Source organism: Astyanax mexicanus, unplaced genomic scaffold (assembly GCF_023375975.1).
Source record: "Astyanax mexicanus isolate ESR-SI-001 unplaced genomic scaffold, AstMex3_surface scaffold_31, whole genome shotgun sequence".
Taxonomy (NCBI): domain Eukaryota; kingdom Metazoa; phylum Chordata; class Actinopteri; order Characiformes; family Acestrorhamphidae; genus Astyanax; species Astyanax mexicanus.
In genome coordinates this window covers 5,520,136-5,547,544 of record NW_026040041.1, presented here as the reverse complement: position 1 = coordinate 5,547,544, position 27,409 = coordinate 5,520,136, and the positions used below count along the sequence as shown (strand labels likewise).

Here is a 27,409-nt window from a genome sequence, read left to right as displayed (position 1 = left end):
ACATGTGTACTCACTGTGTGTTTAAACGTTAGATAAGAGACACAGCTAACGGCATTAAACTGTAGAAGGTAGGACGAGTAGCGTAGCACTTAGCGTAATTTTTGCCTCTCTCTAATTTATCGTGCAAGTTCTTCGGACCAAATGTGCAGCAATAAACACGACACAAGCTCTTCGGCAAGACCTTTGACACTGGAAATGTAGCTCCGCCCCCAGCATCTACAAATGACCAATGTACAACAAACGGTGAAGCTGCGACCCATAGCCGATTCTGCAGTCGAGGTTGGCTACAATATGTAAAACACCTATTCCGAAGTGAGGATGGTTTCAAGGACGCAGCTGATGTATCCTTCCAAGTGTTTGGATAGCCCCAAATCTTTGTGCGCACACAACACGAAAGAAAAGACAAATATTAGCATTATAATACTGAACAAAAAGTAGCAAAAAAAAGCACCAGAAAAAATCCAGAGCAGAGTTTGTTTGAAAATGTTTGTTTTCCAAAAAATCAATAATTTTTATGAATACAAAAAAAACGGAAAAACCAATGTACACAGCCAATATGTCAACTCTGGTTAAATGTGTTTTTTTTTTTTTTCATTCATCTAGAATATTACAAAATATTTAATATAATTACCATAATTAAATTGCCATGTCTGAATATTGTTAAAAGCGGGAAAATAATACTGCTTTTTAAATGCGTGTATGTACATTTTTTGTCAGGGATGCACTAAATATTTTTGTCTAAAGAGCCAATCATTTAAACCAAACAATGACGCTTTTTTAAGAGTGTAATTAATTTGGGAACCAGCTGGAATAAAAGAAAAATGGATTAAAATAATTTTGAAAAACAGGATAAAAATGCATTTACCCTATTTCATTTATCCAGTGGAAAAAAAGTGAAATTTTGTTAAATTAAAAAAAATTATTTATATATATATTTGGTCAATATATCGTCTGATCACCACAAGCCTCGTTATACATAAGCCTGACCAATAGGCTTCTGACAACAAGTCTTCATAGGGCTATCCTACATAGCCACGCCCCAATTAGGGCTCCGCCCACAATCGACTGCAGCCTAGGCTTTGGAACACAACTTCTGTTTAGGTCTGGGGATGTTCTTCATCAATAAACATAATAAAAATCACATAAATAAATTAACTGTTACTCTTCATCACCCTCATCCCTACAGAGAGAGAGAGAGAGAGAGAGAGAGAGAGAGGTGTAGAAAGAGTAGAAACTGTATTTCTGTTAAACCTGTAGCATTGTTTTCTTCACCATGTGTGTACATCTGTTTATATTTATTTATATATTTATTTATATTGTATTTATACATTATTTATGTATTTATTTCTGTATGCGCTCACTCTTGTAAAAGTGTAAATATGTATGTTTTTATGATAGACAGTAATAGAACACTGTAAACCCATAATATATAACTATAATGCAACATATCAATGCCTGAATAAACCTCGCCTGAGGAACGATGATGATGTGTGATGATGTATTCTTTCTGATTATCTCAGGTTGACCTCACAGCTCTCCAAAACACACGTTTATCACGAGAACACACCAGAACTAATCACACGAGAACTAGTGATGCCAAACCAGAGAATCTCTATAGAGGAGAATACGCACTTAAAGTGAGTCCAACATGTGAAGTTAAAATCAGAGTTTATAAATGTCTGATCAGTTTTATACTGAAATATATACTTATGCCCTTTAACACAGAACTATATCAAATGTTTCAGTACTGCAGGCATGACTTTTATCATTCTAAACTCCAGTTATAAACCTTTTAAACTAGGTGCTTTACCTGTATCTCTAGGATCAGCTCACAAATCAACCAATCAGCTCACAGTAGCAGTAATGCTAGAGCTTTACAGTGTAAAACCTGTTTTATTTCGATAAACTGAAATATACAGACACGCTTTTTTAAAATACATTATTATACTTTCTAAAATGAAAGAAATACTCAGAACAGGTAAAAATCATATTCAATTTGATTAATATAGCGCTTTTTACAACAAAAGTTGCCACAAACCAGCTTTACACTGTCAGCGATTAAAAACATAAAAGATCATATAGTGTGAACCTGACATTACACTGTATCAAATTCCGAGAGTTTTTGCAGATCAGTGTTTTTGATTGGTGTTTGATTGCTCTCGCAATAAAGCATTACATTCCTGGGATGTCTTAATGTCTTAAATATAACCAGACTGTTTTCAATAGGGCATCCCATAATGCATTGTGTTCTACAGCTTAATGACTGAATATCATTAAAATTGATATTCACTGTATGAATTTACTAAATAAAAAAAAAGCAATTGGCTACAGGGTTGAACTAAATCACATTTTTGTAGTTGTACAAAAACAATAATATATAATCATATACACAGTATGTTTAGAATTGTTATAACATAATTTAAAGAACATTCAGAGTCACATTATGTCCAAAACTGAAAAATACAGATATTCTTCTCATAATAAGCAGAATATCAGAGATCACACACTGAGCAAAGAGCAAAGTCATGGATATTGGAACTGAACCAGATTCTCTCTGCTGCTACAAAGTAGAAAATCAATATTTGGAAGCGAGTACTTGGAGTTTTGATGTTGAAGCTCAGGCACTTTTATAATGTATAACATAAGAGGCTGTTCAGTTTTTAAATATCAGATAAATGTAGAAATAAATAGATAATGAATAATAATAAATAGTGTTTTAAAGGGGCACTAAACCCCCTGATTTTAGATGAGTCCACCTTCATCTCAAATTGCTCAGAAAAATGCTAAATAAAAATGGGAGAGGTAGTTTGGGAGGGGGACTGGGTGATATATGGGTTTAGGGGCGGGGCAGGAGAGTGACTTTTGTCACATCCCATAGAAAGTGGGATATATAATGGAGGAGAACTGTAGATTAGTCCACCTTCAGCTCAAATTTGAAAATGCTAAAAAAAAAATAATAATAAAAAAAAAATAGGAGGGTTAGTTTTGAGAGAGGCACTAGGTGATGTATGGGTTTAGGGGCGGGGCAGAAGGGGAAATTACCACAGTAAAAACCTTTTCTAAAGGTTAGGAAATGTTTATAAAGATTTTAAGCAGGAATTATATGTTTAATTACTTATTAAACAAATTTTAGCTATCAAAAAATATATATGGTTAGGGTTTAGTACCCTTTTAAGACAAAAAATTGACTAAATATACACTGACATGCCACAGAAGCTAGCTACTGTGTCCCGTGACTTTTGTCACATCCCATAGAAAGTGATATATATATATATATATATATATATATTGGAGGAGGAAAACTTTAGATTAGTCCAACTTCAGCTCATATTTGAAAATGCTACAAAAAAAATAATAATAATAGAAAGGGTAGTTTTTAGGGAAGGCACTAGGTGATGTATGGGTTTAGGGGCGGGGCAGAATGGGAAATTACCACAATAAAACCCTATTCTAAAGGTTAGGAAATGTTTATAAAGATTTTAAGCAGGAATTATATGTTTAATGACTTATTAAACAAATTTCAGCTATTAAAATAAATATATGGTTAGGGTTTAGTACCCTTTTAAGACAAAATTTTGACTAAATATACACTGACATGCCACAGAAGCTAGCTACTGTGTCCCGTAACTTTTGTCACAACCCATAGAAAGTGGGATATATAATAGAGGAGGAAATCTGTTGATGAAGGAATGTAAAATACATGAAACACAACTTCAGAAATATAACACCCTATCCATAATCTCAAACAAATCAGAATGACTATTAAAATATTATAATAAATCAGTGTAAATTCAGCACTGTATGCTGATGCTGATGAGAGTGTGTGTTCTGTATTATAGGAGTCTAGAGCAGATTCTGGGTCAGCTCTCCCCCCCGGAGAAATCTGACCCACAATCCTCTTCTGGCCTGAGCCGGGTGGTGTGTAATTAATCTACAACCCTGAGTTAATTTCTACTCAAAACAAACACTAAGCATAAGCTGTTCATTCTACAGATCTGAAAACATCTACAGATGTTAGTCACCACCCATCCTTCTGTACAGAACACAGAACAATCAAACACAGAACCTGCTGCTGAGGACGGGAAGATGAATGGAGATAAAAGACTTGAGACCTTCCAGCAAGACGATGACCCGAGAATGTGTTAGAATGACCCAGTCAAAAACATGCATCATTTCTGGTCCAATTGTGCACACTTTTGTGTTGGTGTATCACTTAGAATCTCAAAAAAACTACATAATTTTGTGAAAAAAATTATCAGTTTCTCTGATTTTGCTATTTATAGGTATACATTTGAGTAAAATGAACATTGTTGTTTTATTCTATAAACTACAGACAACATTTCTCCCAAATTCCAAATAAAAATATTCTCATTTAGAGCATTTATTTACAGAAAATGAGAAATGGTCAAAATAATGAAAAAGCTACAGAGCTTTCAAACCTCAAATAATGCAAAGAAAACAAGTTCATATTCATAAAGTTTTAAGAGTTCAGAAATAATCAATATTTGGTGGAATAACCCTGGTGGTTTTTAATCACAGTTTTTTCATGCATCTTGGCATCATGTTCTCCTCCACCAGTCTTACACACTGCTTTTGGGTGACCGCTTGAATTTTTTTGCGCCAGACGTGGCATAAGGTCAGCCAAAAGCAGTGTGTAAGACTGGTGGAGGAGAATATGATGATGAATCAGGGTTATTGCACCAAATATTGATTATTTCTGAACTCTTATAACTTTATGAATATGAACTTTCTTGTTTTCTTTGCATTATTTGAGGTCTGAAAGCTCTGCATCTTTTTTTTTGTTATTTCAGTCATTTCTCATTTTCTGTAAATAAATGCTCTAAATGACAATATTTCTATTTGGAATTTGGGAGAAATGTTGTCTGTAGTTTATAGAATAAAACAACAATGTTCATTTTACTCAAACATAAACCTATAAATAGCAAAATCAGAGAAACTGATTCAGAAACTGAAGTGATCTCTTAATTTTTTTTTTCAGAACTTTCGAAATACAGGGGTTGGACAATGAAACTGAAACACCTGTCTTCATTTTAGTGTGGGATTTTAGGTTTCATGTCTAAATTGGAGCAGCCTGGTGTTCAATCTTCATTAATTGCACATTATTGCAGCAGTAAGAGCAGAGTGTGAAGGTTCAATTAGCAGAGTAAGAGCACAGTTCTGCTCTAAATATTGCAATGCACACAACATTATGGGGGACATACCAGAGTTCAAAAGAGGACAAATTGTTGGTGGAGCATCTGTGACCAAGACAGCAAGTCTTTGTGATGCATCAAGAGCCACAGTATCCAGGGTAATGTCAGCATACCACCAAGAAGCACCAACCACATCCAACAGGATTAACTGTGGACGCTGTAAGAGGAAGCTGTCTGAAAGGGATGTTCGGGTGCTAACCCGGATTGTATCCAAAAAACATAAAACCACGGCTGATCAAATCACGGCAGAATTCAATGTGCACCTCAACTCTCCTGTTTCCACCAGGACGTTTTTAACGTTTATAAGACTACAAAGCAAAGAATCACTCAACACCTTTTATTTTATAAGGAGTGTTTAGTTCAGGCTGGTAAATCATCATCGAGAGTTATCATCATCAACAATAACACACAGATGGTCCAGGATTGTAGACTGAGTGCAAAAACACAGCAGAAACATCACGTCCGTTAATGTTTCAGAGGAGTGTGTGTGAGGTTGTCCTTTTCTGATTGTTTAACCAGGAGTTTCCTGTGAGGTTCAGAAGCTGGTGATGTTCAGGATCTGTCTCAGTACTGATGGATTTTACTGGAGGATTCTTCAGTATAGTAGATTGGGGAGACAAAACCCAAAAATACTCATCTGAAGTTGATTGTATAAAGTTAACCACTGTTTTTTCACCGTTTGAGAAAGTTTTACATCATGTTTGTCCATCGTCTGAATTAAAAATGTGAAGTAGAAACACTGTGCAAGGCTTCAGTTCAGGTCCAGGTCCATGCTGGTTAAAGACCCTCATTAAAAAAAAACACAAAAACTTATTTATAGAGTTATAATAAAGATAAAAAAGCAAGAAAAGCAAAAAATAAAGCAAGAAATTAACAAAAAAAGAAGGCAAACTGCAGCATGTCAACACTTTGACTAATCTCATCCCAGTTCAGCCATATGGTGCGCCCCATTTCCTGCTGGAGTCCTGAGGCGGTTCTCGTGGTGAACCAACAACCCAATTGATTCTCATAAACCAAGAGAAGACAAAGAGAAAGATTTTGGCAAAAGAAGATGTAAAACAGCGGAGCGTCTTCAGCGTTCTGTTCACCAACCAAAGCCTGGCTCAGTCTGATCTAGATTAAGGCGCATTCACTCACAAGCTATACACTCTTAAACATGCTAGGCGTTAGCTTAAAAGCTAATCTACGAGTGCGGGAGCCACCGTAGCTTTAAAACCAATCCATTTATCTCAATCAGGAAGTTCTGGTGTTGGTATTTCCTCCACTAAATGAATAGTAAGAGTAGACGCATGAACGTTTGGTTGAATATACTGTTAAATGCAGCTCTTCAACCACAGACGCAGCTCCCGCTCTCGTTGTGGAAGGCGGTGGATGGAAGTTAAAACTTCTCCTCTTCTTCTAATTACTGCGACTGGGGTTGTATCTCTGTATATACAGCTCTGGGAAAAAATAAGAAACCACCTAAAAATGAGTTTCTTTGATTTTAATAAATGTAAAACCTCTGGAATATAATCAAGAGGAAGATGGATGATCACAAACCATCAAACCACCAAACTGAACTGCTTGAATTTTTGCACCAGGAGTAAAGCAGCATAAAGTTATCCAAAAGCAGTGTGTAAGACTGGTGGAGGAGAACATGATGCCAAGATGCATGAAAAAAAATGTGACTTAAAACCAGGGTTATTCAACCAAATATTGATTATTTCTGAACTCTTAAAACTTTATGAATATGATCTTGTTATTTCAGTCATTTCTCATTTTCTGTAAATAAATGCTCTAAATGAGAATATTTTTATTTGGAATTTGGGAGAAATGTTGTCTGTAGTTTATAGAATAAAACAACAATGTTCATTTTACTCAAACATAAACCTATAAATAGCAAAATCAGAGAAACTGATTCAGAAACTAAAGTGATCTCTTCATTTTTTCTGGAGCTCAGGGCTTTGGTGTGAACAGAAATAAGCGTAATAAAGAGAAAAATAGAAATAATACGTAAACATCAAACAGGCACAGCCACCGGAACTAAGAGCAGCGAGAGAAATACAGCGTAAATAATAATAAAAGCCAAGCACCGAAAGAGTCCGTATCCCCCGCCGAGTCCACGCAGCACGGATTATTAAATCACAGGTAAAATAATAAAGAGTGGAGTGATCATCAGACTGTCTCCCAGTGACTCTGCGTCCAATCAGGAGGCAGGATTCCCGGGTCAGACCACGTACTGGTAGACCTCGGCCTTGCCGTGGTCCGGCGTGGAGAAGGGGCTGAGCCAGGCTATAGAGAAGGGATGACCGAACACCACCCTCATATTCATCCACCTCGACTTCTTCGCCCACCTCCTCTCCTCCTTCTTCAGCTGCTCGATACCCTGAAACAACAAGACATACACGATGCATTAGGTCTGATAACTGGAATATAAGTTACCGGCGCATTGGAGGCACTAGTAAGGAACAGTGGTGTCGCCATGTTTCCCTCCTAATTCAGCAGGTCTCTACAGAAAACTGTTTATTTGGGTGAGTAAAGCATTTCGGTTTATTTACAGTAAGATTAGATTTCCAGATTTCCACTAAGGCTAGGTGCAGCAACATTAGCATTAGCAGCTAAATGCAAGTCGTAGCTGTGGTTAGCACTAGTAAATGCTGCCCAACATCGCTACACTGAGTAACCCAGAGTGTTCAGGTAACCCAGGGTGGTATCAGCTAGTGGTTTGTCTCATGTAGCTTGTTTTAACTCGATAAACATGCAGACTACAGTTCGATATACTCACCTCTGAACGACGAAAGAGCTAGCGCTTAGCACTGCAGATAGCAGCTAATGCTAATACAGCTCCAGCAGTGCTATCCAGGGTTAGCAGCAAGCTACAGGCTAATAATAATACACAAGTCTGAACAGCAAAAGAGAGACTATATAATTTGCACTTAAAATCTTTAAATGTTTCCAAAAATCGCTAGTGCTCCTAATGTATGTTCTCCAGCACTAAGGCTGGGTGCAGCAGCATTAGCATTAGCATTAGCCGCTAACCACAGCGCTAGCTCTTTCACTGTTCAGAGGTGAGTATATTAGACTGTAGTCTGTGGCATGTTTACTGTGTTAAAATAAGCTAAAGACAATACGACAAATAAGACAAAGTGCTAGCTAATATCGCCCTGGGTTACTGAAACACTCAGGGTTCCTCAGTGTAGCGTTATCGGGCAGCATTTACGCCCTGCTAGCACTGCGGTTAGCGGCTAATGCTAATGCTGCTGCACCCAGCCTTAGTGCTGGAGAAACTTTACTTAAAACTCACTGGAAATCGAAGCTTTAACTGTAAATAATTGGAAACGTTTTTCTCACCCAAATAAACAGTTTTCAGGAGAGAAATCTGTGTAGATTAACATCCAGCACTCGTTTAACTTTAAACGTTTTTTTTTTTTTTTTAATTACAGTTGTGTTTATTTAGATGCTTCCCACACCTTCCCTGTTAAAGGGAAACATGGCGACACCCTTGCTCACTTCAATGTAGGCATCCTAACTAGTGTCGCTTAACGCGTTTTTAAATCAGGTGCGCCTTATAATCCTCATATGGTAAATGAATGAACCCTAGGAAATAACTTACGGTCTCATCAGTACAGATTGAATGGACCTGTGTTCCGAACATCACGGCGGTGAAGATGAGGAAGAGGAGGCCCTCAAAGCACAGGAGGATGAGGAGGATGACGGTCGCTGGAGGAGAGAAGGAGCTGCACTCTGGAGAACAGAGGGATGGAGGGATGGATGGAGGAGAAACAGGAGGAAGAGTGGGTTACGGCGGGTTACGTTGGGTTACACTATTAAAAATAAAGGTGCTGTTTAAAAATTGTTTAGTTAAAATCGATTCAATAACTTTTAACTCAATTTCCAGCACCTTCATTTTTAAGAGTGTAACAGAGAGGCTCATAATCCAGCCAATGAGGAATCCACAACCAGTCCTCATTTACATACAGAGGTGTCTTACTGCGTTTTCTATGTAGTTGGTTTCTATGTTCCGGATCAGTTGATGAGTTTGTTTATCTGTTTGGTTTGGCGACAGACCCCCCAACACACCAGGAGGGTAAAGAAGACTAGCACACGCCCCCTCCGACACATGTGAGGTCAGACTCCGCCTCTTTTTGAGCTGCTGCTGATGCGACTCGGTTCCGATACATTGGCTCACAGACACCTTGTTCTGCAGACATCACCCTTTAGCAGCTTCACAGTCCGTTTTAAGCCATTAGAGTTTTACATTACATATACAGTACATACCAATTACTACTAATACTACATCTCTGTGAGTGTTTTGGATCATTTGAAGGTGACAATTAGGTTTGTTTATTTGATTTAATACATTTTTCTACTTTTAGGACTGATTAAATTTTAACTCACAATTCCCAAAAAGTTGACATTCACCTGACTGTACTGTTAACAAGGTTCCATTATTTGTACTAACATGCTTAAAGAGTAATGGGGCCCTATTTTAACTTTAGTCTTTATGCGAACTGTCAATTATGCACCTTTTAGCTTGATTTAGGAGCGTTTCAGTGTGTCTTTGCTATCATAACGACGGGAAAAGTACACCTTGCACAGCTTGAAAGGTTCAAAAGCCATGTACTAATTCCCTTAATTAATCATGGGTGTGTTTAATTTTGGGTGTAACGTGAAATACACCAATCAGAGTGTCTCATGCTCATCATTCTCTTTAAGAGTAGATCAGGTGAGCTCTGACTTTGGTGGATTGCTATTTTAACGGTGCAGCTACCTGGACGTGTCCAACAAACTCTTCTCTGCAGAGGAAACTGAGCTGCTGGTTGACGCTGTGAAGGAGCTCCAGCAGCTCATTTACGGGAACAGCAATGTTATTTTATTTACTATTCTGTTTATTGTTGATGTAACATCTGACTGTTGGCGTCTGTCTAGGTTGTATTCAGTCAGTGGAGCTCCTGTGTTTTCTGTTACCAAGATAAACAAGCAAAACTCCAGAAATGTACCTGAACACACCTCATTTCCAGAACACCACGCCCATCAGTGTAGATATATTCAGAAGATCTGCTGCTGTTTAAACCAGGCAGGAGGAAGGAGTGAAAATAGGCTGATGGTGGGGTATAAGATAGCAATGAGCATTGCACGTTCATTAGGCGATTTCTAAAAAAAAGTTAAATGAAATTAACTTTACACTCTGCAGTGTATGGGGATGTGGGGATGCATGGACGTGGATTACAGCACTTTTCCTGAGTCTCTGATTTAATGAGGCAACAGGAAAACAGCTGAAATTAAGGCCAGAAATAGGTCAGTCGGGAAACACACACACACACACACACACACACACTCTCTCTCACACACACACACACACACTCTGTCCCAACAGACAAGCCTTCTTTTAGCTTCAATATAAACACAGAAGCCACAGAGATAATAACAATTTGTGATGAAGAAATGCTGTGTGTGTGTGTGTGTGTGTGTGTGTGTGTGTGTGTAGTGTGTGTGTGTGTAGTGTGTGTTCTTACTTGACCAGTCCTCCTCGAAGCAGAAGACGAAGTGGAACGCCACCATGATGAGAGCGTGGAGAGATATCAGAGCAATGTACATCTGTAACACACACACACACACACACACACACACACACACACACACACACACTTTTAGTTAATTTATTTATTTGTATTTTTTTGTATTATGTAAAAATTAGTTTTAGTTTAATTTTACGTTTTTTTTTTATTAAACTTATCCTCTTTTTATCTTTGTAAACAAGTTTTAATATTATTATTAGATTTAAATTTTTATTTTTTTTATATTTTATTTACTGTTATTTTAAAATTATTAAATGTAGTTACCATTTTCTTGTTTACTAAATGTAGTAAACTATTTTACTTCTGACTCAAAATAAAGGTTGATTAGACATTTGATAAATATAACCTGAGTAAATATAAAAAGCACATTTTAAACAATAATTATATTTATTTAAGAAAAAAAATATCCAAACTGTGTGAGAAAGTGTTTCCCCTTAAATCTAATAACTTAATTGTTTCACTCTTGGATTCAACAACTGTAATCGATCTTTACTGATAACTGATAACGAGTCTCTCATTGTGGAGGAATTTAGTTCCATTCTTCTTTACAGAATTACAGTTTTAATTCTGACACACTGGAGGATTTTCCAGCATAAAAGTCCTGTTTAAGATCATCCAAAGCATCTAAATCAATTAGACTTTACCTAGACCCTCCAAAACCTGCATTTAGTTTTGTTTTTTAATCCATTCAGAGACAGTGAACCTGTTGTTTGTGAGCTTTGGGTCATTGTCCTGCTGCAGAACCCAAGTACACCTGAGCTTGAGGTCAGTAAGGAACAGATGGACGGATTCTGATTCTCCTTCAGGATTTTCTGTTAAAAACAGCAGAATTCCTGCTTCCATCCATTACAGCAAGCTCCTATTCGAGCAGCTCCAGACCATCACACACACACACAAACTACCACCACCATGTTTTACAGTTCAGTATGATGATCTTTTTCTGAAATTATGTGTTTATAGTTGTACGTCAGATGTAACGGATGGACACACACCTTCCATTATAAAAAAAAAAGTTCCACTTTTGTCTCGTCAGTCCTGTAAAGAATATTTACCCAAAGTTCTGGAGATTATCAGGATGTTGGTTAGTAAATGTGAGAAGGGTGGTTGTGTTGTTTTTGGTCAGCAGTGTTTTTTAATCTCTTTTATCTTATCTTTTTATCTCTTTCTTATTATTGAATCATTAACACTGATCTTAACTGAGGCGAGTGAGATCCTGCAGTTCTTTAAATGTTGTTCTGGGTTCTTTTGGGATCTCCTGGATGAGTTCTTCATGCCCTTTTGGAGTAATTTCTGTCGGTCGGCCGGTCACTCCTGGGAAGGTTCACCAGTGTTCCATGTTTTCTCCATTAGTGAATAATAGTGAATCACTGTGGTTATCTGGAGTCCCAAAGCTTTAGAAATTACTTTATAATCTTTTCCAGACTGATAGATGATCTGATCTGTTGTTGAGTTTCTTCAGATGGGGGTATAATAATAATATTGTGCTGCTTTTTGGGATCTTTTATCTGCTTCATGTTGTCAGACAGATTCTATTTTAGTGATTTTTTAATTCTACAGGTCTGGTAGTGGTTAGATGAGGAGCTGTACTCACAGTAAAGAGCACAAAGTATTTCTGGTTGTTTTCTCCCACACAGTTGTTCACCCACGGACAGTGGTGGTCCATCTTCCTTATACAACGCTTACACACACTAGAAGAAGAAAACACACACACACACACACACACACACACATTCTGGGTGAATGTAGGCCATGCTGCATCTCAGAGTCTCTCCCAGTGGAGCTGCAGGCCAGAGACAGCGTTAATTATGATAGACTTACATTTAAGATCACACACACACACACACACACACACACACACACACACACTCCAGCAGTTCTAAAGCAGGTAGGTGGCGTATACAGTACACACACACCTACACTGCATGTGGGTGGTGGAGACTCACTTTCATCATTAATGTGTGTTAGGTGTTTCCAATAAAGTGGCCACAGTGAGTGGAGGCACAAGGTAGTATAGTAGTATAGAAGGTGTTTCCAATAAAGTGGCCACAGTTAAAAAAAAACCGCACAAAGTAATAGTAGGTGTTTCCAATAAAGTGGCCACAGTGAGTGGAAGCATATGGTGTAGTAGAGTAGGTGTTTCCAATAAAGTGGCCACAGTGAGCGGATGTGCATGAAGTAGGTGTTTCTAATAAAGTGGCCACAGTGAGTGGATGTGTAAAAAAAAAAAAAAAGGTGTTTCTAATAAAGTGGCCACAGTGAGTGGGAGCACAGTGAGGTAGAAAGGTGTTTCTGATAAAGTGGCCATAGTGAGGGGATGTGTAAAAAAAAGGTGTTTCTAATAAAGTGGCCACAGTGAGTGGATGTGTAAAAAAAGGTAGGTGTTTCTGATAAAGTGGCCATAGTGAGGGGATGTGTAAAAAAAAAGGTGTTTCTAATAAAGTGGCCACAGTGAGTGGGAGCACAGTGAGGTAGAAAGGTGTTTCCAATAAAGTGGCCACAGTAAGTGGAAGCACTACGTAGTAATAGTAGGTGTTTCCAACAAATTGGCCACAGTGAGTAGATGTATAAAGGTATGTGTTTCTAATAAAGTGGCCACAGTGAGTGGATGTGTATAAAGTTAGGTGTTTCTAATAAAGTGGCCACAGTGAGTTTAAGCACTACATAGTAATAGTAGGTGTTTCCAATAAAGTGGCCACGGTGAGTGGAAGCACTACGTAGTAATAGTAGGTGTTTCTAATAAAGTGGCCACAGTGAGTGAAAGTGTATAAAGTAGGTGTTTCTAATAAAGTGGCCACAGTGAGTGAAAGTGTATAAAGTAGGTGTTTCTAATAAAGTGGCCACAGTGAGTGGAAGCATATGGTGTAGTAGAGTAGGTGTTTCCAATAAAGTGGCCACAGTGAGCGGATGTGCATGAAGTAGGTGTTTCTAATAAAGTGGCCACAGTGAGTAGATGTATAAAGGTAGGTGTTTCTGATAAAGTGGCCGGTTAGTGAGGGTTACCTGCAGTGGTGGGCTCGTTCAGGTTTGATGCTGCAGCATTTGGGACACTTGTAGACCACCTGACCCGGTTTCAGCTGTAGACTCTCTATAAACTCCTTAGTGGCGTTTCCCTTTGGTACCGCCCCCTACAGACAGGAAGAAGAAAACAGCAATAGATTAGGATTAGGATCAGTCTGGATAAACAAGTCAGTTAATATTCCAGACCACAAATCTGCCAGTGGTCTACACTGCAAGTCTGTCTACAGTCCAATACACAAGCCTTTTTTCCCTCTTTTAGACTTTAATTCTACTGGTAGTCTAGACTGCAAATCAGTTTTTAGTCTAGACCACACACAGGTGTCTGTAGTCTAGACTGCAAAACTGACAGTGATATAATCTGCAAATCTGTCTAGCTCAGTCCGTTAGTCCGAAACACACAGCTGCTGGTAGTCTAGATCTTTAGTCCATAAGTAGTCTACATCAAAATGTATCAGTAGTTCAGACCAAATATGTTGGTAGTGTAGACCACAAATTTTTATAGCACACCAAAATGTGTCAGCAGTCTAGACCAAGTCTGCTGGTAATTTAGGCCAGAAGTCTAGACAAAATATACCAGTAGTTCAGACCACAGGCCAGGTAGTAGTCTACATCAAAATGCATTAGCGGTTTAGTCCAAATATGCCGGTAATTTAGACCACAGGTTTGTTAGTAATCTAGAGCACAGGTCTGTCAGTAGTCTACATCAAAATACATCAGTTGTTTAGTCCAAATATGCCGGTAGTTTAAACCACAGGTCTGTTAGTAGTCTACATCGAAATGCATCAGTAGTTTAGACCAAATATGCCAGAAGAGTAGACCACAGGTCTGTCAGATGTCTACACCAAAATGCAGCAGTAGTATAAACTGCAAATCTGCTGACAGTCTAGCTCGAAAGCCTGTTAATCCACAAGTCTGTTTCTAGTCTAGATCAAACAGCTGTCAGTTGACTAACTCTAGTCCAAGTATTTGGTCTAGTGAGTAGTCTACACAAAGTCTGTTAGTCTAGATCAAATGTTTTTATGATCTATAACACAAGCCTACCAGTATTCTACACTACAACTCTGTTTACAGTCAGTACAAAAAGTCTATTGGTAGTCTAGATCACAAGTCTGTCAGTAGTCTACACCAAAATGCACCAGTAGTTTAGATCACAAGTCTGTAACTTGACTAGCTCTTGTTAGCAGTCTAGATCATGAGTTTGTCAATAGAGTTTACCAAAAATCAGCTGGTAGTCTAAACTAAATCTGTTGGCAGTCTTGATCAAAAGTTTTTTATAGCCTAAAAAAAACTGCAGGCAGTCTACACTACATCTCTGTTTACAGTCTAGACAAAAGGTCTTTAATTAGTATAAACAACAAGTCTGTTGATATACCAGACTGCACGGCTGTCAGTAGACCAAAAAGTCTGTTTATAGTCAGACCCCATGTCTTTTGGTCGTAACCGTAAAATTACTGTAGTCTGTGTGTGTCTGTAGTCTGTCTGTAGTCTGTACTGTGTGTTTGTAGTGTGTAACTCACCGGGTCTGTGCACATGGCTCTGAAGTGTGATGCGAGGGCGAGGAAGGCGAGTGTGTTGAACAGCGCTCCGTTCACCAGGCTGTACATCACGCTCCTCACCGGCAGCAGCATGACGAACAGAACCACGAACTCGGCGTAGAACACCAGCAGCCACGTGATCACCCCGCACACTATCCCGCACCCGTCCCGTATAAACCACATCTGTCCCGCCGACGGCATGAGGGGAGGGGGCGGGGCACAGTGCTCCGGCTTCAGGTAACCCGCCTGTCTCTCTATATCCCTACAGCGGTGCCCCGGACTGGACTTCATCCTACTGACCAACACTCACCATCCTACAGAGAGAGAGAGAGACAGTTACAGTACATCCTTCAAACATGGTGGAGATAGTTACATCATCTACAGCAACTCACAGTGAGAGCTAACCAGGATAAAGTACAACTTCTAAACATGGTGGAGATAGTTACATCATCTACAGCAACTCACAGTGAGAGCTAACCAGGATAAAGTACAACTTCTAAACATGGTGGAGGTAGTTACATTATCTATAACTCACAGTGAGAGCTAACCAGGATAAAGTACAACTTCTAAACATGGTGGAGGTAGTTACATTATCTATAACTCACAGTGAGAGATAACCAGGATAAAGTACAACTTCTAAACATGGTGGAGGTAGTTACATTATCTATAACTCACAGTGAGAGCTAACCAGGGTAAAGTACAGCTTCTAAACATGGTGGAGGTAGTTACATTATCTATAACTCACAGTGAGAGATAACCAGGATAAAGTACAGCTTCTAAACATGGTGGAGGTAGTTACATTATCTATAACTCACAGTGAGAGATAACCAGGATAAAGTACAGCTTCTAAACATGGTGGAGGTAGTTACATTATCTATAACTCACAGTGAGAGCTAACCAGGATAAAGTACAACTTCTAAACATGGTGGAGGTAGTTACATTATCTATAACTCACAGTGAGAGATAACCAGGATAAAGTACAGCTTCTAAACATGGTGGAGGTAGTTACATTATCTATAACTCACAGTGAGAGCTAACCAGGATAAAGTACAACTTCTAAACATGGTGGAGGTAGTTACATTATCTACAACTCACAGTGAGAGATAACCAGGATAAAGTACAGCTTCTAAACATGGTGGAGGTAGTTACATTATCTATAACTCACAGTGAGAGCTAACCAGGATAAAGCACAGCTTTCAAACATGGTGGAGGTAGTTTCATCATCAAGTGCTAGCTCTTTTGCTATTCAGAGGTTAATATTATAATAATCTGACGATTATTTTTTTTTCGATTAGTCGATTAGTCAGCGATTATTTCTGCCATCTCTAAAAACGATGGAAGCAGCAGAACATGAGATTTAAATGGAATATAAGCATCTGAACATTGTTTAAACGTGGAAAGTACTGATATTTAGTGATTTAATATGTAATCTGTTGTGTTTGGGCACTTTTGGAGACACAAACTAAGTTGAGTATAAACTGTGTGAGCAAACCATTTACCCTTTTATCTCCCATTGCCCTGTGTAATGCGGCACTGCTACAAATAAACGATTAGTCAACAATGAAATTTGTAGTCGACAAACTGAAATAATCGACATTGTCGATTATACTGACTAATCGCTGCAGCCCTACCGTTCAGAGGTGAGTATATTGGACTGTAGCCTGCTGATAACCCTGGCTAGCACTGCTGGAGCAGCATTAACATTAGCTAAGCGCTAGTTCTTTAGTAGTTCAGAGTGTTAACCGTGTTAAAATAAGCTATGTGGGATGAACTGCTAGCTAATATCGCCCTTACTGGCTTACTGGCATTGACGCCTTATGTATAAAAAAAGACCAGAAAATACACGTTTATTGATAGCGCTCCTTATAATCTGGTGCAACTTTGAGAGCAAAAGATACAGTAATAAATCAGTGTATAGGTAAGCAGACTGACTGTAAGACTGCTGTTATTATCAGTACTCTGAGCTTTATTAACAGTAATAAGTGCATTAAGAGCAGCAGTAATATCAGACTGTAATCACTCTACACTAATCTCTGCTGGGTGTGCTGCGCTCTCACTGCTGCTGCTGCTCTGAGTCACTCCACACGTTATCAGGAATTATGGGTAATTTATACACCATGAAAATACACAGCCGCCTGCCCTTCCTGATCCCAGCGGAGGCGGTGAGTCACCCAGCCGACTCTGAGTCAGGAATTACAACAGAGTTTCACTTCATATCACTTCACATCTATATCATACAGACAGAATCGCACATACACACCACTTCAAAATGTTATTTTTAAACACTGTTGTTTTATGCTATAAACTATGGACAACATTTATCCCAAATTCCAAATAAAAATAATGTAATTTAAAGCATTTATTTGCAGAAATAATGAAAAAGATGCTTTTAGACCTCAAATAATGCAAAGAAAAGTTCATTTAGAAACAACACTAATGTTTCAAAGAGCCGCTAAACCCTAAACCATATTTTTTTTTTTATAAACATTTCCTAACCTTTAAAAAACTCTTTTATTGTGGTCATTTCCACCTCTGCAGCTCCTCTCAGGTTCAACTGTGCTATAGGTGAGAATGATGTCACAATATGCAAATCCTTCAGTCAATAATCCCGCCCCCTCTGCTGATGTCCAACCATCTGCGTCTCACCGCTATCATAGGCACACTTGCTGCAGCTCAGCCAATCAGCTCTCCCTCCTGCCCCACCTCTAAACCCATACATCACCCAGTGCTCCTCCCAAACTTCCCCTCCTATTTTTTACCCTTTTAAAACTTGAGCTGAGGGTGCAGTCAGCTAAAACCAGGGGGTTTATTTATCCTTTAAGAGTTCAGAAATCAATATTTGGTGGAATAACCCTGGTGGTTTTTAATCACAGTTTTTTTCATGCATCTTGGCATCATGTTCTCCTCCACCAGTCTTACACACTGCTTTTGGGTGATCTTATGGTGAGAATGGTTTGAGGGCATGTTTTTTCCTGACTGTCCGACATTCGAATGAGTTGATGGTCAATTTCTGAGCCTAAACCCCAATGAAAACCTCTGTAATGTGATCCACTTTACTCTTAAAACATCATCCTGTTCTTCAGTCCTGAGGACCCACAGGACAGACCACTTCTGAATCTGTTGCTGCACACAGGACAATTCCTACAAGGCACTGTTGACAGCAAGATAATCACAGGACACTGACAACATGGCGCAGTTACATGTTGTTGTCCACAGTACACTGACCACAGGACGCTGACCATACGGCGCTGCCCACAAGATCCTGTCGACAAGACGCAGCCCACACTGGGCAGCAAACATTATGATGCCAAAGGGATGCTGCCCACAGGACGCTGTCAACAGGTCGTCATCAACAGTATGCTCCCCACAGGACGCTGACTATATGGCACCGGCCACAAGATCCTGTCCACAAGGTGCTGCTCGCCGGATGCTGTTTACAGGATGCTTCCCATACAACATTCCCACAGGACACTGCCAATGGGACGCAGAAAACAGGATGCCTCCCATAGAACACTGCCTACATTGTGCTGCAAACTACAATGCCCACAGGACGCAGCTCACAAGATGCTGCCCACAGGATGCTGCCAAAGGGATGCTTCCCACAGGACACTGCCAACAGGATGCTTCCCACAGGACGCTGCTCACATGTTGCTGAAAACATTACACTGCCAAAGGTATGCTTCCCACAGGACACTGCCAACAGGATGCTTCCCACAGGGCAATGCAACCATTACGCTGTAAACAGGACGCTGCCCAAAGGACACTGACCCAGAACAATTCCCACAGGATAATACCAACAGGACACTTCCCACAGGGCACTGCAAACATGACGCTGAACACAGGATGATTCCCACCGGACACTGCAAACAATACGCTGAACACAGGATGTTTTCCACAGGGCACTGCAAACAGTACGCTGACCACAGGACGTTTCCCACAGTGTGCTGCAAACGGGATGCTGTAAAAGGAATGATGCCTACAGGACACTGCCAACAAGATGCCTTCTACAGGATGCTTCCCATAGAACACTGCCTACATTGTGCTGCAAACATTACACTGCCAAAGGGACGCTTTCCACAGGACACTGCCAACAGGACTAATGATTGCATGAATGAATGAATGAATGCAACTAATGATTATTTTGGTAGTCTAATAATCTGATGATTATTTTTTGATTATGCGATTAGTCTATGATTATTTCTGCCATGTCCTCCATCTTTAAAAACAATAGCAACATCTGAACATGAGATTTAAAAGGTATTTAAATGTCTGGATGTTGTTTAAATGTGGAAAGTTCTGATATTTAGTGAATTAACGATTAATCGACAATAAAATTTGTAGTCGAAATTTAAATAATCAATCAATATTGTTGTTTATATTGACCTATCGTTGCAGCTCTAATTAAAACATAGTGCTTCCAACAGGACACTTCCAAAGGGAGTTACAATGAGATGTTTAAGAACTCCAGCAGCACTGCTGTATCTGATCCACTCACTGTACCACCAGCACACTCATAATGACTCTAATACTGACAGATCCATTTATTACTGTTTACTGTAGTTTATAAACTACATCTCTGTGTTTATAAACAATGTTAAGTCACTTTATAAACACTTAATATAACAATATAATAATTCAAATGAATTTTTGATGATTGATTAGATGATTAGAGATCAGTAAACGTGCTGATAATGAGAGTAATAGTGAGTAATAGTGAGTAATGGTGAATATTACAGTAATACAGTAACAGAGCGGGTCTGAGTGTAAATCTGATGCAGATATGATTTATATTTAATGTGTTTTTATAAATAATTTAATTTTAGGACTCTTACCTTCAGCTCCTGTTCCACCCCACTGCTGCCACCCCTATAAACACACACACACACACACACACACACACACACACACACACTCACACACACACACACACACACACACACACTCACACACACACACACACACACACACACACAAAGAACCGAACCGAGCACGCGGTAAAACACTGAGCAGAACCGTTTAACCGGGTTTCTCTCCTGCAGTCAAACAACACAACACACACTCTCTTCATACACACGCTTCACTATCACACACACACACACACACCAGGAAACACACACCACGGTACAAACCCTCACTACTGCACCGACGCCTCCTTCAAAATAAAAGTCACCTCGCGTTTTCAACCAAGTAAAACCAATAGAAGTCGATTAAACATATTCGACAGGACTTTTATTCTATCTGTTTGTGTACACTAAAACTCCTTTCATAATAAAAACAGTTCTTATTTTTTTTTTTTTTACAAAAATAAAACACACATTAACGGAGCCAATAAAGTTACATAATGTAATATATATATATATATATATATATATATATATATATATATATATATATATATATATATATATATATTTTTTTTTTTTTTTTTTTTTTATAATTTATAAACATTTTTTTATTTAAAAGTCATAAATTTTTTGTTAAAGAATAACTGAACCCGCTGATTTTAGCTGATTCTACCCTCAGCCCTAAATTTAAAAATGCTAAATAAAAATATGAGGTTTGTAGTTTGTGCACTGGGTGATGTATGGGTTTAGAGGCAGGGCAGGAGGGAGAGCTGATTGGCTGAGATGCATCAGCAGTGTGCCTCTGATAGCGGTGAGACGCAGATGATTGGACGTCAGCAGGGGGGCGGGATTATTGATTGACTGATTTGCATATTGTGATTTGTCTGCGTACCAAAGTACTAGAAAAGAGTTCTGTTTCGCAAACAGTGTTGGGTGCAATCATCGTGTGTAATCTATATTGTCGAAATCTGTCCTTAACTGCTGTTAACCATTATTTTAAATATACAGTATGTTTATGTTAATGTTTTATATTAATTATTTTTATTTTTATTTTTGTTTTTATGTCTTTGTAATTTTTTTGACCTCTACTTTTTGTTTTTGTGTAGTGGTATTTTATGTATGTTTATGTAAATCACTTGTGTATAAATGTTGAAGCGTTTTTAAATGAGTTTATCTTTTTCTTATTTACATTTTTAATTCGTTTTATTTATTTATTTTTATTAATTTATTACTATTTATTTTTATTGTAATGTTTTTATTTTGATTCATATGTTCTTAGTTCATTGTTATTCATTTTATAGTTTCTTATTATTTTTATAATTTTACTTTACTTTTAGTAATATTATCTTTTTCTTTATTTTTTTATAAGTTGCTCATTTTTTATTTGTCAATTTGTTATTGTCTTTTTGAATGTTTTCTTTTTTTCTTTTTACGTATGTATTTTATTCATTTATATTAAATGATTATTTAAAATAAATATTTATTTTATTTATTATTTTCTTAATATTATGTTCTTTATTATTTCTGATTTCTGATTAAATATTTTCAGTCCCTTTTAAACTGTAAATGCTCGGCAATATTTTAAATAAGGGTCACCCTCAATGTATTCCCCAGTAAAAATGAAGGTTGATTGATTAATTAATGGATAAAAGGTGCTGGTTGGTAAACGGGGCGGGACTTTTATTTTGGAATCACTGTTCATTTAAGCACCACTGTGTGAATTTCCACCTCTCAGGTATTTTGTGTTTTTTTGTGTTTAGTAAGGAAAAGCTGCAGAGCAGGGAGAGATGGAGGAGGTGAGTTCAGATTAACAGCAGATTAATTATTTAATTTAGTTTATCTAAGTGAAAAAACAGATTTAATAGGATAATTAATACACTTTAATCTGGATCTGCAGTTCAGTTCATCTTAATTATTAATCATACAGATTATACAGTAATAAATAAACATTTATACATTCATTAAACAGCAGTTTAAACTTCTGTTAGATCTGCAGGAGTGTATATTAATTATACTGTAGCTAAATTGTCTGTAATATAAATGTTATCTAGAGTGCTGCTTTTCAACCTTTTGATATAATGGGAGTTGGTTTCAAAATAAAAGCCATTTTCCTAATTAACGTTCATTTAATTTTACTACAATTTTTGAGTAAAATAAAATGTCTTTGTACTCTAATCTAAAAAAGACTACATGTGGTATCATACAGAGGACGAAAAATGACATACATATAAATGAATAAATAAATAAATACTCATAAATAATTGTATAGATAAATTATTTAATTAATTAATAAATATATTTTGTCATGAAAAAGTGCACACTTAATTATATCAGGATTCTATTTCCATATTTCCATGCATGAACTTAATTAACATACAAATGCAGAAATACAGAAATACGGTAATATATAAAAAATAAATGCAGAAATGCAGAAACAGCCCCAAATAAAGGGTAATGCATGGAAATATTGAAATAGATTCCTTATATACTTTCAAGTGTGTACTTTGTCATGACAAAATATATTTATTTATTTATTTTATTTATTTACTTATATGTGCATTTATTTATTTATGCTTAATTTATCGTCCTCCATAGTATCAACTCTTAAACTTGCACAGAAAATAGAAAATACACTGGCAGTGTTTTCAGATCAGTATTTTAATTTTTACATTTGCACAAATAAACCCAAAGAAACTGAATTAAATATGATATTTATAATAATTTCAGTAAGTCATTGTCAGTTTACATACTCACAATATCCACAGAATGTGTCATATCACAATAAGGATATCATGATATTTCAGGGTATGTTTGCTAACGTCAAACGCCTCCAGTAGAAATAATGTGAGAAATTGGATCACAAGCAGAATTCTCACAGAATATGCATTTATAATACCATGCCTGTGAACGGCATTCATTTCTGATCACCTCACCCAAGACGCATGTTGGACTCTAAACTTGTGACTCCCTTTTTTAGGACCAATAGAAAATGAGAAGAAGAATGGAATTGCATGTAACAGAACCGATATACAAGGAAATAAAATCAGCCCTGCAGGTTCTGCACATCGATAAACAACGCCTGCAAAATGAGGGTTATAGAGTTAAGAATGGGCTGTGGGGGAGAATCATCAGGGCAACTGGAAAACCGAACTCCCTCCGAAGGAGACGTCAGTTTTATGACGTTTGGAGAAAGACAGGTTTAACATCGCAGTGTGAACCACAGGGACTCCAAGGGTCTTTTCTGCCAAGCCCTGCTTACCCAGCTTCTGCACCACAGGAACTAGTCAAAACCGAACCACAGGAATTTGGCGAAACTGACCAGTTGTTTAAAATGGAAAATGACAGCGAAGGCAGCTCCAGAAAGTGCAATCAGGTGTATGACGTCATAAACCGCTGCCTGTCGACTGATGAGGCGGTACGAATTCTAACAAATGTGGATGTAAGTAAAGTGAGCTCACTGCAACCAGCGCATCCCCAGTCTGGAGAGCTTTACTTGTACAAATATCAAAAAGGTCAGGGAAATAGAGGTCAAGACTGGACACCGGAGAATGCCCTGTGGATCAACTTGGGTACAAGGAATGTTCCTCACCCTAGAGGTTACCTGACAGTGAGATACTTTGTTGCTCGAGGAGAAGGTCAAGAGATTAGAAGGCGGATATATGAGATGTCTGAAGATGTTGGACCGTACATGTTGGTACATTACTTAGGTGAGAATTCACGATTACGGAGACCTCGTAGACACATCCAGTTTGGCCAACAGATGTTTGCACAAACCACGCCTCAAGAGGAACTCAAGAAAGTCGAAGAGGAGCTGGATATTTCTGATGTTTCTGAAGTGCAGAAGATCACAGAAAACACTCCTGTCAACAGCAAACCACTTGCAGAAACCTTGATGTCAGCGAGCATGGAGCAAAATCCAAACACTGGCGAAGAGTCAGGCAACTTTCTCAACCCCAAAGACATAATGGCGACTCAAATGATGTGCAGGGAGCTGAAGGACTTCGTTGTTCATATGAGTGTTTACCCAGATGTGATTATCGTCGCTGCATTGCCCGAGATGACCGAGCAGTTCCAAGTGATGCTGAAGAATTCAGATCCATGCGTAACGCATATCCTCTACTACAACAGCACATTTAACCTGGAGAACTTCTACGTGACGCCTCTTCTTTTTTGCCACAATGATTTTGAGGAGAGCCCAACTTTTCCGTTAGCTTTCCACATTCACCAGTGCCAGAAAGAGAGAGCTCACACCATATTTCTAGAGGAACTTCTATGTCTTCTGCCAGATCTGAACTCCAATCGATTTGTGATTTGCACTGATTGCGAGGCTGTCGTTGAGAACTCTGTCAAAAATGTCTTACCCAACGCTTCTGCATTCAACAGCTTCCGTCAAGTTCTGTACCATCTGAGATACAAAGTGATGTTTTGTGAAGAGGATGACATTGAGGACAATGTGCAAGGGTACATGAACAATTTGAGGAGTCTTATTTGTTCGGAAACTGAAGAACAATGGAGGGTTAAACTTGGTTACTTTTCTGTTACCTGGAGCACTGCCTTCCTTGAGTACTTCCAGATGCACCTGGAGGCCCTGACAAAAAGGTCTGCCAGGTTTACCCTCAAAGCACTTGGCCTACCAGAAGATGAAAAGATCACTAGTACTTTTCAAGAACTCAGTATGATGCTGATACAGATGAGGCATAGGAAACTCAGACTGGAAACGACTGTATTCACGACATTCCAGATCTCGATGTACTTCCTAAACGAAGTCTTGAGAAGCAGTTGCAACATGGGGCCCTACAAACCCACTCCCGCAAGCTCCAGAAGTGCTACCGACATGGATGATGTTGACTTCCCAGAGTTTGTTATGACCCCGAAAGAGATTGTCCACTTCTTTAAGAACAGTTTGGCTGATGACAGTGACACCATGCCAGAGCAGGAGGCATCAGGAGGGTACGACCTGGCATCAATGCGACCAATGGCAGAACTGATCATTGAGAAGAACAAAATAAGTCTTGAGCCCAGCATAAAGTCGTTCTTTGTAACGGGGTGGAGGGGCCAGAAATACGTTGTTAAAGTCTACCCAGAAGAACGATGCTCTTGCTTCTTGGCTCACCACTGCTGCCACATACTGGCGGCACGTACGGCTATCGGATTAGAGAAGGAAAAGAAGGAAAAACCTTCCTTCAGATTATGGAAAATGTGTCGGACGGCTGAAACAACACCATCGGGGGAAAAGGGAACCAGTGTTGTACCTCTGAAGGAGGTCAAGTTCACACAGTGTTTCCCAGACGCTTGTGGTGGCGACGCTCACAATAAGGTGAGGTTAAAGATGGCACTGTACACGATGATCTACACCCATTTCCATGAACCCAGTCCTGTTCAAACTAATCTGATTATGCCTCTGAAAATTCATGCTTTCTGTTTTTCCAGAATTACCTGATCCTAGAGGACTCCAGTTCTAGCAGTGAATCTGAGGAAGCTAACGAAGACTCTGAATAAAACCTTCCCATCACAGCTGGTCTACTTTTGTTCTGAAACCAAAGTCTTATTTTGTTATTCAGCTAAAAAGCAAGCCTAAGTTGTATTTTATTCTCTAAATAATGTGGTCTAATTTTGTTAGCATGTCTAATTAATAGTTGTTAGCCCATGTTTAATTTCATTTTTCAGCCAATGAGCTAGTCTGATTTTGTTATTTAGCCAATAAGCTAGTCTTATTTTGTTAATCAGCCAATAAGCTGGTCGGATTTTGTTATTTAGCAAAAAGCTAGTCTGATTTTGTTATTCAGCCAATAGGCTGCTCTGATGTTCTTATTCAGCCAATACGATAGTCTGATTTTGTTATTCAGTCTATAAGCTCCCCAGTTTTTGTTATTTGGCCAATAAGCTATGATTTTGTTATTTAGCAAAAAACTGGTCTGATTTTGTTTTTCAGCCAATAGGCTGGTCTGATTTTGTTATTTAGCCAATAAGCTGCTTTGATTTTGTTATTCAGCCAATAAGCTGGTCTGATTTTGTTATTCAGCCAATAAGCTAGTCTGATTTTGTTAATCAGCTAATGCATTGGTCTGAATCTTGTTATGAGCCAATGAGCTTTTTTGTGTTACGCCAGTGTCTGATTTTGCTACTTAGCCAATAAGCTAGTCTAATTTTGATATTAAAGCCAATGAGCTTACTTGCTTGTTTGTTTTTTCAGCAAATAAACTAGTCTGATTATGTTATTCAATAAATAGGCAATTGGCTAGATTGATTTTGTTTTTTAGCCAATAAGATGGTCTGATTTTGTTATTTACAATGAATTAGTCTGATTTTGTTATTGAACCAAGGAGCTGGACTGAATTTTTAGATTTTTGTTACTCAGACAATGTCTGATTTCGTTAGTTAGCAAATAAACTACCCTGTTGCTTGAACGTTAGGTGAACATTGCTTAAATGTTAAGTGAGCATTAGTTAAACCGTGCTTGAATGTTAGGTGCGTGTTAGTTGAATATTTCTTGAATGTTAGGTGAGCACTATTTAAACCTGATTAAATATTAAGTAATTGTTAGTTGAACATTGTGTAAATGTTAAGTGAGCGTTAGTGTTACTTGAATGTTAAGTGAGCACTTTTTAAACCTGATTAAATATTAAGTAATTGTTAGTTAAACATTGTGTAAATGTTAAGTGAGCGTTAGTCAGACGTTGCCTAAATGTTAAGTGAGCGTTAGACGTTGCCTAAATGTTAAGTGAACGTTAGTTAGACGTTGCCTAAATGTAAAGTGAGCATTAGTTAAACCTTGCTTGAATGTTAGGTGCGTGTTAGTTGAATATTTCTTGAATGTTAGGTGAGCACTATTTAAACCTGATTAAATATTAAGTAATTGTTAGTTAAACATTGCGTAAATGTTAAGTGAGCGTTAGTTAGACGTTGCCTAAATGTTAAGCAAGCGTTAGTGTTACTTGAATGTTAAGTGAGCACTTTTTAAACCTGATTAAATATTAAGTAATTGTTAGTTAAACATTGTGTAAATGTTAAGTGAGCGTTAGTCAGACGTTGCCTAAATGTTAAGTGAGCGTTAGACGTTGCCTAAATGTTAAGTGAACGTTAGTTAGACGTTGCCTAAATGTAAAGTGAGCATTAGTTAAACCTTGCTTGAATGTTAGGTGCGTGTTAGTTGAATATTTCTTGAATGTTAGGTGAGCACTATTTAAACCTGATTAAATATTAAGTAATTGTTAGTTAAACATTGCGTAAATGTTAAGCGA

At 38.1% G+C, this 27,409-nt stretch overlaps 2 protein-coding genes across 2 annotated transcripts; one reads left to right on the top strand and one right to left on the bottom strand.

Moving 5' to 3' along the window:
* Positions 1-5,548: 5,548 nt before the first annotated feature.
* LOC125788941 (palmitoyltransferase ZDHHC3-like) lies at positions 5,549-20,443 on the bottom strand. Its single transcript, XM_049472909.1, has 7 exons — positions 20,157-20,443; positions 15,307-15,638; positions 13,772-13,896; positions 12,363-12,459; positions 10,709-10,790; positions 8,806-8,936; positions 5,549-7,578 (listed from the first exon to the last, which is right to left on the bottom strand). Exons 2-7 carry the CDS (start codon positions 15,613-15,615, stop codon positions 7,420-7,422), a joined length of 903 nt encoding a protein of 300 aa, XP_049328866.1. The 5' UTR covers positions 15,616-15,638; positions 20,157-20,443; the 3' UTR covers positions 5,549-7,419.
* A 2,748-nt stretch (positions 20,444-23,191) lies between these two features.
* LOC111190472 (uncharacterized) lies at positions 23,192-25,682 on the top strand. Its single transcript, XM_022664216.2, has 2 exons — positions 23,192-25,485; positions 25,599-25,682. Exons 1-2 carry the CDS (start codon positions 23,500-23,502, stop codon positions 25,665-25,667), a joined length of 2,055 nt encoding a protein of 684 aa, XP_022519937.2. The 5' UTR covers positions 23,192-23,499; the 3' UTR covers positions 25,668-25,682.
* Positions 25,683-27,409: the final 1,727 nt, after the last annotated feature.

Excerpts from the sequence above, each read along its gene's own strand:
- LOC111190472 (XM_022664216.2), top strand. The coding sequence starts at position 23,500 with ATGGAAAATGACAGCGAAGGCAGCTCCAGAAAGTGCAATCAGGTGTAT. Across the intron at positions 25,486-25,598 it reads GTGGCGACGCTCACAATAAG|AATTACCTGATCCTAGAGGA; the intron begins GTGAGGTTAAAG and ends CTGTTTTTCCAG.
- LOC125788941 (XM_049472909.1), bottom strand. The coding sequence starts at position 15,615 with ATGAAGTCCAGTCCGGGGCACCGCTGTAGGGATATAGAGAGACAGGCG. Across the intron at positions 8,937-10,708 it reads CTTCGAGGAGGACTGGTCAA|AGTGCAGCTCCTTCTCTCCT; the intron begins GTAAGAACACAC and ends TCTGTTCTCCAG. Across the intron at positions 7,579-8,805 it reads CAATCTGTACTGATGAGACC|GGTATCGAGCAGCTGAAGAA; the intron begins GTAAGTTATTTC and ends TTGTTGTTTCAG.